The sequence below is a fragment of the Heterocephalus glaber genome, unplaced genomic scaffold (assembly GCF_053883595.1).
Source record: "Heterocephalus glaber isolate CG9 unplaced genomic scaffold, H.glaber_assembly_v1.0 deba00001058, whole genome shotgun sequence".
NCBI lineage: Eukaryota > Metazoa > Chordata > Mammalia > Rodentia > Bathyergidae > Heterocephalus > Heterocephalus glaber.
In genome coordinates, this window is record NW_028258184.1 from 2,018,462 (window position 1) to 2,035,438 (window position 16,977).

Sequence of the window (16,977 nt, forward strand, 5' to 3'; positions counted from 1 at the left end):
AGGAAGGAATTTTCACCCAATGGGTCAATAAACAATACTCTCATGTATGTTTTATGTGTGTTTTTAGGGTGATTTCCAAAGTTCTAAAATTTCCTCCATTGTTTGTACATGTGCATCCGGATTGGTTAATGTAGGTTCCACTCCAGAGTCACTGGGTAGGAAACACACTGGGATATAATTAGCAATATAAAAACTGGCCGACATCCTGTCATAATGCAGTGCACTGCTCTGGAGTAAGGAGATTCAGATTTGTCATAAAGATGTGGAGTAAGAGTTTTAAAATTTTGTGATTTTGCAAAAAAAAAATGAACTTTAGTTATTTTTATTAATTTCTTAGAAAAATATGTTACTTATATCACCAACAACCTGCACAGAAATCTATTTTTGAATCATGCTCTAATTTCTTTTTATCATGATATTGTATAGATTACATTTTAATGAAATAAAAAATTAGAATATCAATTCGATATGAATATCTAAGAATATATAAATAAGGACTTGAAGCTCAAGTCTGTCATTTCTACATATAGTTGAATAAATCATTTTTACCTATGAGAGGATTTTAATATAATGTTGTGTTTCATGTAGAGATTCATTATTTAAAATTAAACATCATGGATTTTGCACATATACTTAATGAAGAAATAAATAAAGTGAATGAAATAAATAATAAAGTCATTCAGGCAGGAGGACTGTGTATAGTAGTATAAGTAAAATTGAACTTACAAGATTTGTGCTTAGGGTACAGTTTTGATTGATATGTAAACATTAGGAAATAATTCTTCTTTTGCAGTAGTCAGTTTTTCACCAATAAAATGCTTGGCCATTGATAATACATACCTCACAGAATTATTTTAATCATTAAATAAAACAATATAAGTAAAAACTTTAACTCCTATACAAATGCTATCAGTATTCTATGATATCCCAACATTTATTTTTTCAATGCTTTTCACTTCAAATTTTCTATTTAATGAAAAAACATTGTTTCAAAAGTAGTTATAATATCCACTAAGTATTTATTGAATCTTAGATTGTAAATTGAAGCTGCTGGGAGTAATTTGCTACATATATCTGGAAGAGCTTTAAATTTATACCTGTTAAGGGAGTAAACAGTATCTCTTACTTCTTTGTATTTTCTTTACAATGTTTGACACTCCATCTTCCTATTTCAATATGAGTAGAGAAAGTGGAGACCTCAGAAAAAGAGGAAGAAATACTATATTCTTTCTTCTTTACTTCTACAAGAAACGCTCGTACTTTATTTTTGGATAGAATAACATATGGGCCTATTAGATTACTATTTAATAAGTATTTGCAATTATTAACATTCAGTATGCAAAACTATGGGACCTTTAACGAATTGTTTTTGAAATTATTAAGATTTTTTTCCAACAGAATGAAACAAAGGATTCATAATTAAAATAAATTTAAAGTTATGAATGCATGAAATATTTGTACTCATAAATTATTTAATGACCAGAGCACTTTAGGAAAGCATACATTCAGTAAATGAGGAAGATTTCGGGTTTACAGAATTTTCTGGAATACCTGCTGTGATAAGTCTTTGGAGTCTGTGGCTTAAAACAGAAAAGGCAACATTTGGTGTGTATAAAGACTGGCATTTTGCAAATCTGCATCATTAGTATACAAATTTTTGTGAAAAAAACCCCAGAAAATTCTGTGTTTCTTGAAATAAATTAGACTATCAGTTTATATGGATCTCAAACCAAAGAAAAACAAAGCTCACATTATTTTGCTCACAGGTGAGCTGCAAAGTGTCCCAGTTCATCCATCTGTACCTCATGGGCTGTAACTACTTCTGGATGCTGTGTGAAGGCATTTACCTGCACACGCTCATCGTAGTGGCTGTGTTTGCTGAGAAGCAACACTTGATGTGGTATTATTTTCTCGGCTGGGGTAAGTGCCACTATGCACATCTGCCAATCCAGATGAGCCAGGAAACTTTTGGAGGATGCAAGGTGTTTTGATAATAAAGGTGTACTCCTTATCCATCGTTTTAAAGACCATCCAGTGATTCTCGCTGCTTATTGCTGGACATTGAAATCTTTAAGGTAAAGCATCACTGACCCATTGTTTTCAGTAGTCACAGGCTGGTTAATAACACACTGTCCCTTTTATGCCCAGTATTCTAGGGAATAGTTTACGGTGGCTGAAGATGCGACAATTAAATGGGATTAAAATCATGTAATGGGGATCTATTCTTTGCCCTATTCTGCATTTCCTTTCTCATCACATGCAAAGAGGACATAGGCTTAACCAGCTTTGAGTCCATCTTAGAAACATTAGTGTTTGTATTAAATTGCGTCAGGATTAAATACAGGTATGCAAAAGATCTATTTTTTTCTACACGATATCTTGACATAATATTATTTATAAAAAATCAGAGATACACTCTGGCATAATTGGAGTAAAGAAAAATATAAAATCTTGTAAATTATTTCAATAGGACTAGTTTCCAGAAACAAATCTGAAGTATTAGTTATCTATCATCTATTTGTCATCTGTCTAAATCAAGATAAAAATGTAAAAAGGCATGAATACTCAGACATACAATTTTCAGTACATTCTCATTTCACCTCATTTCTGATAGATCTAATTTGAAGGTTCAAAGCATACAACATTTCTGGTACAAACAATAATTTCTGGCCAGGCATGATGGTGCACATCTGTAACCCCAGAACTCAGGAGGCTGAAGCAGGAGGATTGCCTTGAATTTCAGGCCAGCCTGGGCTACATAGTGAGCCTGTACTACAGAGAGACCCTGCCTCAAAAACAAAAATAATAATTTCTTTCTCTTTCTGCTTCAGAAAATGGGTGTGAATCTGGTTCTCATAGTAGAAAGTCTCATCAGTCTCAACTCTTCCCACTTTTATCATCTGCAAATTCAGTCAATTCCATTTCCCAGAAAGTATATGAATGCTGAATTTCTTCTAGGCTTTGGGATTTAAGCAGTGAATTTATAGGGCTGGGATTTAGCTCAGTGGTTCTGCCACCTGCCTTGCAAGCACAAGGTCCCGAGTTCGATCCCTGGTACCAAAAAAAAAATCAGTGCATTTATTCACTTAAGCTGTGGAGTACACCAATTCTGAATAACTCACATTGGAATAAAATGTACAGGCATATATGTCTACAGACACAGAAATACAAATACCCAAGAATTTATCATATTTATTGCTTGACTGCACAGATGACCTTTCCTCCACAAATATATGGAAGCCAGTAATTTTTGTTTCTAAAGTATCTGAGTTTCATATTTCATCCTGTATTTTAGGAGTGCCATCAATAATGAAAGTTACCTACTTATTTTCCTTTTCGTTGATATTTATAGGATTTCCACTCATTCCTGCCTGTATACATGCTATTGCCAGAAGCTTATATTACAATGACAAGTAAGATATCTCTCTTTATGATTTCCATGAGAACTACGTGAAATGAAAATATTTGACACAATGTTTTCATTCTTCTCCTAGTTGCTGGATTAGCTCTGATACCCATCTCCTCTACATTATCCATGGTCCAATTTGTGCTGCCTTACTGGTATGTAATTAAAATTCTCTTTTCTTCACCAGCGTGCATATTCCAGAATCATCCAGCTGTGACATCCTTCAGATGCCAGTGGTCAAAGATACTATGCTCAAGGTGCTTAACTGGCCAGGATCTAGAAGGTGCTCTATCTGAAGGCACTGGAGGGGCAAAGGAATTCATTTGTAAAGGACAGTCAGGCAACAGGAACCAAAAGTGGGAAGCTACTATCACACCTGGACTTATAGAGAGGACAAGGCAGTCCTAATGGAGTGAACAGGTTCCAGAAAGTTACCCAACAATAGTTCTGGCACTGAGTAGAGGAAAATAGCTGTTGCCAAAACCACAGCCTGGAAGCAAAGGAGCAGGAGAAACAAATACTCAAACTGCTCTCTCTTCCTTTACTCTAGTTTCTTGGTTCCTTCCATTGGCCAAATACAACCAAAGTTAGAGGACAAAAAAAAGCCCTAGCAATGAAGCTGTGCATAGGTCTCTTCCTGAGGAGCAAGCAGAGCAGGGGAAGGGTGAGACTACACATGTACATGAGCACAGCATTCTAATGAAGAAAAGAATATTGCCTCAATTATGTTCTTAAATAAGCATCACTTAATATGAGTGCATCAATTTGGACATTTTTAAGCTGATTTAAGGAAGCAGGAGTCACTTTCAGTGCTTCTATTGTATTATTTCAATGAGTGAACAAATTAATATAAATTAGCATGTTTCTCTCATAGAATATCTGACATCCTAAAGCAATTACATTTTCTAAGAGTGAATGCTTCATTACAGCTGAATATATTTAAAAGATAAAGGTGATGTATCTCTCAATTCAGATTCAAAGCTACCTGACTCTAGTTTTCAGACTCATTTTGACACATAGATTCTGATACTATTTTTCTGGATTTGCTAGCTGCAATTTAGTGTATAGCTGTGTTAGAATACTGCACAAGCTGTCCTCAAGAATGTCATTATTAAGCCATTCTCAAAAGTTTATCATTTTAAGAAGGCAACTTCTGGTGACTTCTTGGGTTTAAATCCTGCTTTCACTTTTTACTCACTGTCTGACCTTAGGTAGACAATTAAACTGATCATCCATGCATCAAACCCCCTATTTGTAAAATGGACAATGCAATAATAATAACTTTTACACCAACAACAAACTGGTGGATTTCAAAAGCAATCCCAATACACACGCGCGCACACACACACACACACACACACACACATGCACACAGGAGCAAATTTAATGAGAAACAAAGATCTTCATAATGAAAAATATAAAATATTGATGAAATAAATCATAGAGGAAATACACAAAACTAGAAAAACACCTCTGCTCATGGATTAGAATGATTAAGATAGTTAAAATGCCCGTTCTTTTCAAAACGACCTACAGATTCAAATCAATACCCACCAAAATACCAATGACAGGCTTCAGAGAACTAGAAAAGATAACCACAGAATTAATATGGATACACACAGGAGCTAGAATTAGCAAAGCAGCCCTGAACACAAAGAACAGTACTGGAGACAGCCTGGTATCAGACTTCAAAATGTAAAGCTATAGTAATAAAACCTGAATGTTATTGGTGTAGAAACAGACACACAGCCCATTGGATCAGAATTGACTCCAGATGAAGACATAAATGTAAATACCAAAACTATGGAATGGTTGTAAGAAACCATAGGAGAAGCACTTCAAGATATTGGTATAGGCAATAATTATTTTGATAAGATCCCCAAATAAAAAGCAACAAAAGTAAAACAAGAAAAATGGGACCACATAAAACTAAGAAGCATCTACACAGCAAAGAAAACAATAGAGTTATGAGACAACATACAAAATGGAAGAAAATATTTGTGAACTATTTATATGCCAAAGTGTTAATATCCAGATTATGTAAGGAACTCAAGCAACAGAATACAAGTCTAGTTTTAAAATGAGAAAATATAAAGAAATGTGCAAAGTGAATTATTTCATTCAGATGGTAAGATAAAGAAACATTTAGTTTTTTCCTTTAATATTATTATAAGATTTTTATAGAAAAGAAAATCCACTTTTTACTTTCAGGGTAAGAAAGCATACTTTTGCAACCAAGCAAAAATGTTACCGATCTTCAAAAAATAGACAGGAACTTTGATATTTATTCAAAGTATTTCACTTGTTCTATGTAGTGTAAAGCACTATGAAATATAAGGCTAGTAATATGAATTGATAGATATCACTTTATAGACATCTAAGACATTTCAAGAAAGGAGGGTTAAATAAACATCTAGCTGTCCAGTGTAAATGGAGTTTCTTAAATATCCAATAAATGTTAGATACTATTATAAATATGTTCCATATAGATCAATATAAGAAAACAACATACAGGATCTCTATTTATGAATTTTGGCTCAGCATGTTTTCCAGCTCACTTATGATCCTTTTAAGTGAATTGTTCCCAAATAATCAGGCACTTCCATATTTAATGCCTTTCTGCAATCTGGCCTAATGTTGTGACAAGGGGAATGGTCAAGTGTCATATGACCTATAAATATGTGACCTGTTTTCCTTCTGTCAAAACTCATCTGAGTTGCTATCAAATTATGTGTTTGGTATATCAGTTTCTGAAACACTATATTTTCAATTTTTTTGAAGTGCCTCATGAGTAAAATTTCATTTTGTTTTAAAAATAAATAAATAAAAATGAGAAAATAATCTGAAAGGACTTTTCTAAAAAAAAAAGATATACAAATAGCCAATGAGTGCATTATTAAGAAAATATTCAATACCACTAAGCATCATGGAAATGCAGATCAAAACCATAATGAAACATCATCTCATCCTAGTTAAAATAGCTATTATTAAAGGAAAGTAACAAAAGCTGTCAAGGAATCAGATAAAAGGAAACTCATTTACTGGGAATGTGTATTGATACTGTCATGATGGAAAAATAACATGGAATTTTTTCCAAAAAATTAAAAATAGAATAATCATATGATCCAAAAATCCCACTTCATTATATTAAAAAGATACCTAACACCCATAGGCTTTGCACTTCTATACAATAGCCAAGATATAGATCAACCAAAGATGTCCACTGACAGATAAATAGATTTTTGAATGTGATATATATATATATATATATATATGCACACACAATAGAGTATTACTGAGCTATAAAAATGATGACATCGTGTCATTTGTGGCAATGGTTGATACAGAGGGCCCTATGTTAAGTGAAATAAACCAAGCATAGAAAAACAGAGCACCTAACACATGCAAAATGTTACAGCAGCACCTCTGGGAGAGAAAAACAGATGATGTACTTGGGAGTCCTGTTTGTCAACCTAATCAGGAAGAAAGAAAATGTAGGGTCTGGGGCTGCAGCTCAGTGGTGGAATATTTGTCTAGTTTGTCCACTTGGCTCAATCCCTAGCACTGCAAGAAAAAAATAAAATTCACTTTATTCTGCATAAAAGTTTTGCACTTTATTATTCTAAGACAAGATTAGGAGGCTCTCAATCTACCAGTTTAAATTGCTGAGCTCTTGTTTAAACTCCAGGACCCCATACTGATCCTGCCAACTCCAAGGTCCAGGAAGGAACCTGGTTATTTATTCATATGATTCATATGTTCAAAGGTCTTCTTACAATTTTTATAAATAAGATATTTTAATCATGTTTCTTTCTACCCATGCTTCCATCATCAAATTTCCTTTGAGAAGGCTGGTCCCACCAAGACTACAGCACTTTCAGATCCAATGAAGGGGATGGAGAGAGGATATATCAAATATGAGTGCAGTGAGAGATACTTAGGTGACCTCAGGGAATAGTTAAGGGGTTGCTTCCCCCCCGCCCCTTGTGTTTTGAAAACAGCTTCTAAGAAGCCTCCTTTACTACTGTACTGATTCACTCTGCTTCTGTTTGTGACCTAGGGCAGTGTGGCAATATGACACTATCTGATGCCTACCAGCCCTTGAAATTCATGGGTATCAGAGTAAGAACAGGCCTCTTTTTATCTAGGTTTGTTCTAACTAGGATAAAATCCAAATACAGTTCATCTGAAATTTAGAATTCTATTATTGTTTAAAATATGTGAAAGAATTTACAGAAAATAAAGCAGTATTTGAAGACCATAATTATGTGGGAAATGGCATGGTGAATGATGTCCAATTCACTCTACCCCAAGCATTTAGAGAGTAGCTAACAGGAATTAGCCCCATTGCCAATTCTGCTTTCTACTTTCCTGTTTTCAATCACACTTGCCACAATGGAGAATTACTCTGCATTTAAGAAATTTTCATTTAATAAGGATCTAAATTTCAACATTTATACTGTTTTGTAATTTATCATTTTATATATTTGAATTTTAAAATGCTTTATTATTATTATTTTGTGGTATTAGGGATTGAGCCCAGGGCCTTTGCAGCGAGCTACAACTCTAGCCTTTCCTTTTTCACTTTTTATTTTGAAATAGGGTCTCACTACATTGCTGAGTTGCCCGGGGTAGGCTCTAACTTCTGATTCTTCTGCTTCAGCCTGTATAAGAGGACAGACAGTATTATCTTCTCTAGTAGTAATTACTATTTAATCAACCTTTTAAGCAGCAATAAATGCTTAGGAAGGGAATGCGTTAGGATGAGTAAGATTAAAGCTGACAGGTTGATTCGTCGTATTTCATTCTAATAGCTTATTCTGCTTTTGTCTCTATCACATTCTAGTGTCTGTAAATGTGTTCCTTTTCATAGACGTGTTGTCATCAGGATCCTGGTATATTTTTGAAACATATGTAACACTGAATTATCTTAGAATAGTAGTGAAATATTTTCATGCCCAATTATTTTCTTAACAAATGCCTTAAATTAGCTAATAGACGTTTTCACTTGTTCATTCTTCATGTTCCAATTGTTCATTGTCTTCTACACCAAATGAAATACAACCATTATCAGAAATTTTAATGGATATGGATATAAATTAAATGTTGGTTTATAGTTTAGAATTTTTTTCATTAGGTTTATTTATAGATAAATGGATGCACATTGAGGTGATACTCTTAAGTGAAATAAACAGGACACACTTGTGTAAATACCGAATAGTTTCTCTGGTATGAGAAACTGAAAGGAAAAATAAGTATCAAAATGTATAATTGTTAATGTGAAATAGGAAGAAAAAGTCCAAAGGGGAAGGGGAAGTGGTAGGAGTAGGGGAAAAGAAAGAAGGGAAAGGAATAAATGTGAGATAAGGAAAAAACAGAAACAAAGTCTTTGTAGTTCAGAATTTTAAGACTAATAAGTAAAGGACAGATGCTGGAAATCAGAGTGAGAAAAAAGAAAAGAGGACAGCAATCAGCCTTAGGAGGCTTTTCTGTAGTTAATGTTGATAATCCTAGGAATGAAGGATGGGCTTAAAGAAAATGGAAAAAAGTTACAAACAGTGACTTCAGTGAATACAAGGAGAGAAAGTAGTATTCAGAGAGAGAGAGAAGTATTACAGTGAGACTCTCTTGAATCACATATTTTCACGTCTACCTTCCAAAGGGTGTCATCTCCTGGGGAGAGGTGTTAAGGCACGGTAAATAGTAAACATGTTATTAAGGGAAGTAATTAATAGAAAGGTGTATGGAATGTCAAATTATTTTTTTTCTGCGATAATCAAGGTTGAATGTCCACTGATTGAAATGTATGACTTTGTTTCTTCATAAGGATAAAGAAGATTATGGTATTATTTTGGAGAGCTGTGGTAGGATTGTTACAAAATAATTGTCATAAATATGGCTATTTAATAAGGAAACACAGGAAAGATAAACCAAAAGGTTGAAAGTAGTCACTATGGTAGTTTATTTGGAGAGTATGCCAGACAGACACTGATATAAAAGCTTTGCTCTAAAACTTAACATTCATTAAAGTAATTCTTAGAGCTGAAAATTTTTAAATCCTCTAGGTTTTTGGATAATAGAGAAATTCAAAAATATTGCATGAGAAAATGAGCTGATAAAAACTCTCAAGTATTTCACAACCGAATGTACTTTACAATATGGCTACCATAATTTTATTTTTCTAAAAATTAAAATCATTAAAATTGATGTAAAGTGAACAAGTCACGATTCCAGAAATCAAATTAATAGCTTCGAGAAATACATCCTTCAACAGGGAATACTCTTGCACATTGTATACGTTCTAAGATTATATAATTACAGGTCCAATCATGCTTTTCAATACCAAATGATTTTCATATGTCATTTTCTTTTCTTTGTAGGTGAATCTGTTTTTCCTGTTGAATATTGTGCGTGTTCTCATCACTAAGTTAAAAGTCACACACCAGGCCGAATCCAATCTCTACATGAAAGCTGTGAGAGCTACCCTTATCCTGGTCCCATTGCTGGGCATCGAATTTGTGCTTCTCCCCTGGCGTCCTGAAGGACGGATTGCTGAGGAGGTTTACGACTACATCATGCACATCCTGATGCACTTCCAGGTATGATGTTCTCAGCATCAAGATGGCAGCTGGAATAAATGTGTATTAAATTTGCATATACTTTTGGTTTCTTTCTTGGCTACTTGTGTAGCAACCTGCTTACAAATACATGTATCTTCTTTGTTTGAATTCAGATAATTCCATTTTCTTTTACAGGGCCTTTTGGTCTCTACAATTTTCTGCTTTTTTAATGGAGAGGTATGTTGATGGATTTTATTCCTTTTATCATTCTATTTATTTTTTAAATGAGATTGAATTATAAATTTCTCACAAGCAATGATTTCAAATACCATCTTTATCAAAGAAAATGGCATAGAATACTTTCCATAAGAGCAACTTTCATTCTCAAAATGTCAGGTCACTTTGAAGTTTAAGGCTAATAAAAAGTCAGCCCTCTTTTAAAATATTTTATCAATCAATTCTATTCATCTAGTCTCTTGACCTAGCATTGAGACTTTGTCCCAGGTACAGCGCTAGGAAATTCTTAACTTCATACAAAATACATTCTAATGAGAAAGGGAGCTCATTCCTCCCTTTTCCCTCTTTTTTTAATTAATTAATTAATTAATTAATTAATTAATTTTTGGTACAGGGGATTGAACTCAGTTCCTTGCTCCTGCAGAGCAGGCAGTGGAACCACTTGAGCTAAATCCCTGGCCTCCTTTTCCCTCTTTTGCTGGCTCCAAAATGAGAGTTTTAGAAAAGTGGATACAAAAAGTTAACACAAATTAAATACTCAGTTAAGCAGGGAGCAGAGGCCATGGGTTAGGAAAATTAGAAGACAATCCTGTTTTTCATAACATGACAATGTGTTTTGGATAATTTTTGATTGTTATCCAAGACTCTCTAATTGATAGTTTTCAGAAATTTTAAAAACCAGTACTCTATTTTTGTGCAGACGAGTACTGTTGGAGGTCAACAGTTGAATAATATTGATGTAACTGTTTACATATTTCTAATCTACTTGACAAATTTTACCTTGAGGAATTTTGGCAAAACTAAGCTTAGAAATCCAGAGAGCAACTAAATGAGACATGGACAAATGATAAGCAGAAAGGTTATCACAAAGCTTTATATGGGAAACATGTGGATCCATGCGTCACTTTTATGAGTATAAAGCAAATCATTCCTGTAAATCAAATCAATATTTGAAATGATGTACATGTTGTGAAAAACTATCAAAAATAATTTTCCTTTGCTTAAGGAAAATTTTACTTCTTTGTCTTGCCATATACTGAAATGTATTTCTTAACTTTAAAAATTAGAAAATATTTTAATTTCAAAATATACATATTTATTTATAATAATGTGTAGAATCATCATAGTAGACTACATTTCACACCTTTATGTGGTGCTCCCATAATTCTTCTATACCAAACACAAGAAGGATTGTTTTGCTAAAATCAATGGGAAATATATACAGACAATAATATTACAAAGAATAGATAAATTTTTCATAATAAAGTTAGAAAAGCCTTTATCATGCAGCTCTGTAAATGCACCGCTGAACACAGAGTCAGACAATCCTAGATGCAGAGATGCAGAGAGAGGGCTACGGATACGGGCCAAAGAGTGGGGATGAAATATGAAATGTATTCCTCTGTATCTCCAGAAACAAATTTTATTTTCATAAATGTAATTTTTAAATATTCTAAACATCACTAGTAAAATATTTTGTCCATGTAAAATAAGCATAACAACTTATTGAAACCCCAATGTTGTGACTTTCTTCTTGGCTATTATATTTTGGGAAATGTCCGGATCTTAGGAGTATGTGTCTACCCTTACTAAAGAGAAATACTTACAAAAGCAAGTCCCTCACACAAATCTCGCAAGCTTCCCTGTAAACCAGTAATTGTAAGGTTTGTTTCAAATGCTCCCTCATGAGATCCTCAGTATATTATAGATTTATTATCAGATTCGTCAAATAACTAATTTCTTCACAAATACACATGCAGATAGAAACATTAACCATATTGGAGTCAGCATCTCAAGCTGGTCCTTTTTAGAAAAGGTGCCCAGGGAATGGCAAAACTAATGCCTGACACTCTTATAACACTTTATCTGTGAATGCGAGAGACACAGAGCCTTAATCTTATGCCATGTCCTAAAATTGAGAAAATTTTGGCATTAGAAGTTACAATAATAAAAAATCTCTGAGCCAGGCAGTTGCCAAATCCTTCAGTTCTTCACAACATCCCTAAGATCTGTCTCTTTTCCTTTATCTCTGGAGATACAATCCTCATTTGAGCATGAGTCATTTCTCATCTTAAGAAATACTACAATCCCTTCCTTTTTGTTTCTTTGCCTTTGAGTTTCTCCCACTCTCATAACACAAAGAAGCAGCAGCCAAATTCACTTTGCACAGTTCCAACTAAAATCATTCCTAAAATCATTTGCCCAGGTGTGGGTTCCTTCTTCCTTTCCGCATAAGTGGATTGCCTTTAAACCCAGTATCTGTACTTTTTCCATTTAGTTTTTAGCTAACATCTTCCTGTACCGTTTTTCACTACAATAATAACTGCGGCTTGACAAGTAGTGCTGTGGCCACTTTGTCTCACCTAATCCACTAGTGAGATTAATCCACTGAGGCAGAAATAAGTGCAGATAACAGCTGGGACTCCGGTTATCAGAGTATCTACCAACAATGGAAGATAGACCATTTGTGTAAAGCAAGCCAAAAATTGTTGAAAACAACTGAACCCACATTCTGTAATGAGAACAAGGTAGAATTATTATGTAAAGCTCTATAAAACTTATTACTGATCTATTCTAACAAATAGACTTGATTCCTAACTAAATGTTAATATAATCTTAATGTTATATTCTAAATATTTTGATTTGTTATTGATTTAGTGTTTAAAAATAAAACAATGAAACAAAATACATCTTCATATTTTAATAACTCTGGGACATCTTCCCTTCAGTGTTTTTTTCATTTACATTCCAGTGGCCACATTAATGTTCTCTTGACCAAGTGTGATCTTGCATTAGAGGAACCAGATAAAAAATGTGACATCCTTATAAAGAATAACATCAACAAACAGGAGTCTTCAAGGCTGCTCTGTCTTTAATTAGGTTTATTTTAAATTTCAGAAATAAAAACCCAGAGGTCAGGACACTGGGTTTCCATGGTTTTTTCTGATGATTCAGTTTCAAAGAAGAAATAGGGTAGTGACCTTAATCAAATATATTTCAAGAGCATACTTCCAAATATTTCAAAAGATATTTTGCCTTTTAGAATTGAATCAATGCTTTCCTTTTTAAGATTACAAGTACCAGTCTCACAGCTAATATGTTTCCTGTCAGCATTTATAGAGAATTTTTTACAGAAAGCTACTTTCTGTTTCTATTTAGTTAAAAGCTTTGTAGATTTACACAGTCAAGCACTGTTGATAAAGTGGGGGAAATATGTTAAGTGGATTAAAAATCATGTTACAAAATAATTTCCCTCACAAATATGGAGATAATTGCTTTAAATCTGTTCATATTTACTTAAAATTCAAAATCTAACCCCCTCCCATTTACCATTTGCTTATGTTCTTAAATATATTACATAAGTAGGTATTATTTTTAAGTTACTTTAGTTTATATATTTTCTTGGGAAGATTTAGAATTATCAAATCAAAAGGGGGGAAGTATAATTTTGAAATACACCTATTGTTCTGTAAATGTTTTCATTTTCAATGCATGTTGATATGGATAGAAATCATTTCCTTGCTTTTTATAACTGTACAATATAAATCAGGTTTAAAGTTCTCAGCTGCTGAGTTCATGATATAAAATTTAAAACCACATTATAGCATAGTACTTATGTATTTTTCAAATTGTAGGAAGAGGCTACAAAGAAATTTTAGTAACTGAGTTTTAGTTCTACCTCAAGAAATTGCTGACTCTATATTTGACTCTTCCTGTTTTTCTTCATGCTACTACATAAAGTAAAATCGTAAGACTGGGTTCAGTGTAGGTGATAGAGTATAGGAGACTTTATCACAGGGACCTGCAGGTATCCCAAGGATCTGTATTTGTTATAGAATGCATGTAATTTGGAGGAGGGAATGAAAAGGAATAAGTACTCATTTTGAAAGACTTAACAGTGATTTGTATACATGAATATAAAGTTGAGGGATTCTATATAAATAGAAGAAAGTTAAGAAATTAGTGCATAAATATGTTTATAGTACATAGATTACTGGAAATTAACTTTTAGATACATTCCCTGGGGACAGTAATCAAAGGGTCAGACATCATAAGAAACCTTGGAGAAGATGATTAAAACAATGCAGACTTCGGGCAGATGTAGATCATGCCACAGGGATTGGTTTAATATGCTTGCAACCAAGCAGCAGGCTGTTCCAAGCCACTCCAGTGCTCATCAGACCTGCAGATGTCCAGACAACCCAGTTCCAGATGTATCTGAATAATTCTCCTTTGTACGTAGTGACTCCAAAGGAAGAATGTCTTTTGAGAGCCTTAAATTCAATTAAAACTAGTCACTAAATGTGACCTACATAGGCTTGATCTCTAGTTACAAAGAGAAAAGAAGAAACATTAAACCTCAAACTCATTCAAGGAAAGGAGGATCCAAGTATATAGACATGAAGTGACATACCTAAACACTTTCCACAAAATTCATCCCATTTGTAACTATTATTCTGCACCTGTCATTGCTCTGGGGAGTAAACTCTAGGAGAACAAATACCCTGCTCTTTCATTTTCTTGCAAAAGGCAATCATCCGATGACAGGTTGCTGCTCCACGTGATGATGATGATGATGATGTCTTACAGTCCCTGTACCCTTAACTTGTCCTTATGTTGTACCTTTCTCTTATTCTTTTATGCTATCACTACTCATCATCTCACTCTATTAATAAATATATTGACTCAAAACTAGATGTATGTGTAACTTTCTATATGGGGATCTGGATTAGTTCCATTTGATGATACATACATGTGTATTATTAAAGCTTCAAAGACAAGACATGGAATAAAATATGACTAACATCTTATGTATAGAATAATCATGATATATAAACTAATATAATGATTATTTACTTAGATTAATTTTTAATTAAATAAGAAAAGGAAGCAATATTATTCACTCACACCAACTTTAAAATAAAGCTTTTCCACAAAATGTATTTTATTGTGCTTCACATGTAATATATTCATTTCCATTAATGGATTCCTCTTGTTCTTTCTGGATTTTTTGTTTGTTAATTGATAGGTTCAAGCAATTCTGAGAAGAAACTGGAATCAATACAAAATCCAGTTTGGAAACAGCTTTTCCCACTCAGACGCGCTGCGCAGTGCATCTTACACGGTGTCGACAATCAGTGACGTGCCGGGTTTTAGTCATGACTGTCCCAGTGAGCAGCTAAATGGGAAAAGCATCCACGATATTGACAATGTTGTCCTAAAGCCAGAAAAGTTATACAATTTAGTTGTATGAAAATAGGGTGATCGTTGTCTATTTTGTGCCACCCCTAACTCAAGGACTTGGACCCATAATTTACAGTCAGAAGACTTCAGTATTAAATGCATTTCTTGAGCACCATAAAGAAAGACCTCAAATGAAAGGAGCATTATGTTAATTGTTTAACAATTAGCTGTATGCTTGGGGGAGATCCTGGCTTACGTATGACAGTAAATACTCCCCCTACGGTTTATTTCAAAGTGCCAATTTGACACAACTGGATGTGAAACTGGGGAAAGAGAGAGCACAGTCAACTCTTGTAAGCTGATGTGTGTCACCTCCAGCATATCGCTGCATGAATTAACCTATGAATACAACTATAAAGGTTTGTACACACACACTGGGTGTGACCCTACTCTTGTTTCATAAGGAGACCTAGCTTAGGCTTACAGACATGGAAGGAAATTTTACTTTCGGTTTGTGGGCTGTAAAAATCATTATCCAATTTTCATTGGTGCAATTGAATTTCATTTGCCCAGAAAGTACTCTACTCATTTTTGTAATACCTTCTCAAATGCATCAAAGAGTTAATTATTCTCGTTGGTTGACTCTCTTTTCTGTAAAAAAAAAAAAGCAACAGCGGAATTGGAATGAACTACATCCTCATTTCCTGATATATCACAGTTACATCCTGAGACAAATCCACTTTTGCAACTTGGTGAATGTATGATATGCAGTCTTATTTCTGTATCATTAGGTAGATATCTTGGTTGATGCCACAAAACACCTAGTCAATTACTTTCCTGTCTTACTACACAAGTGGGGGGTGGGGGGTCAGTTTCCCTGTGTCTGTAGATAGAAACTTTGCCCCTTCCATTTTTACTGTGTAGGCAAATTAACAATCATTTTACATGAAGGAAATCAATGAAGGATTTTTTTATTACCTTTGGCGTTTGTAAAAATCAAAAGATTTTTATGAAAATTAGCTTGTAAATATTCTATTATTTTTTTGTCTGATGTCAAATATACATAACCAAGGTAATTTTTTAAAAAGGCAGATACATAATGAAACAAGGTATGCATGTTAATGTCTGATACTGTATCTGGGCTAATTTTTATAATAAAATAGAGTCTGGAATTCTATATTGCATAAATATTTTAAGGACAACCAGATGCCAGCATCAGAAGTTTGAGAACTAAAAAAATAGTACATTTATGATAAGATATAAAATATTTATTTTAAAAATTCAAAGCCATTATTTTATTGACATAACAGCTTTGATGATTCATACCTTAACAGTAGGTATGCATGATGCATTTCTCCTGTTATTTTGAAGATGAACTCACATTCTAATTCAGAAATTTTAAACCAACTACTGTAATAACTTGTCAATGGATTTTATTCCATTAAAATACTATTTTAATGACTCTTACTATATGATGATGTATAGTATTGAAAAGGTCCCAGATTATTAAAAAAATAAAACCTAGGGGAACACTCTCTCTATATAATATGCAAGCTTTAATATTTTAATAGGCTTCTGTATATAATAACA

At 33.6% G+C, this 16,977-nt stretch overlaps 1 protein-coding gene across 3 annotated transcripts in view; it reads left to right on the forward strand.

The window, feature by feature from the left end:
* Positions 1–16,076, forward strand: part of Calcrl (calcitonin receptor like receptor) — a 103,844-nt gene extending 87,768 nt beyond the window's left edge. For all 3 annotated transcript variants that reach the window (XM_004872313.4, XM_021250253.2, XM_021250255.2), the window contains 6 exons: positions 1,767–1,920; positions 3,353–3,413; positions 3,495–3,561; positions 9,787–10,005; positions 10,162–10,203; positions 15,233–16,076. In XM_004872313.4, the coding sequence (XP_004872370.1) occupies positions 1,767–1,920; positions 3,353–3,413; positions 3,495–3,561; positions 9,787–10,005; positions 10,162–10,203; positions 15,233–15,457 (768 nt within the window). In that variant the 3' untranslated portion in view covers positions 15,458–16,076. The remainder of the gene's footprint in view (positions 1–1,766; positions 1,921–3,352; positions 3,414–3,494; positions 3,562–9,786; positions 10,006–10,161; positions 10,204–15,232) is intronic.
* Positions 16,077–16,977: the final 901 nt, after the last annotated feature.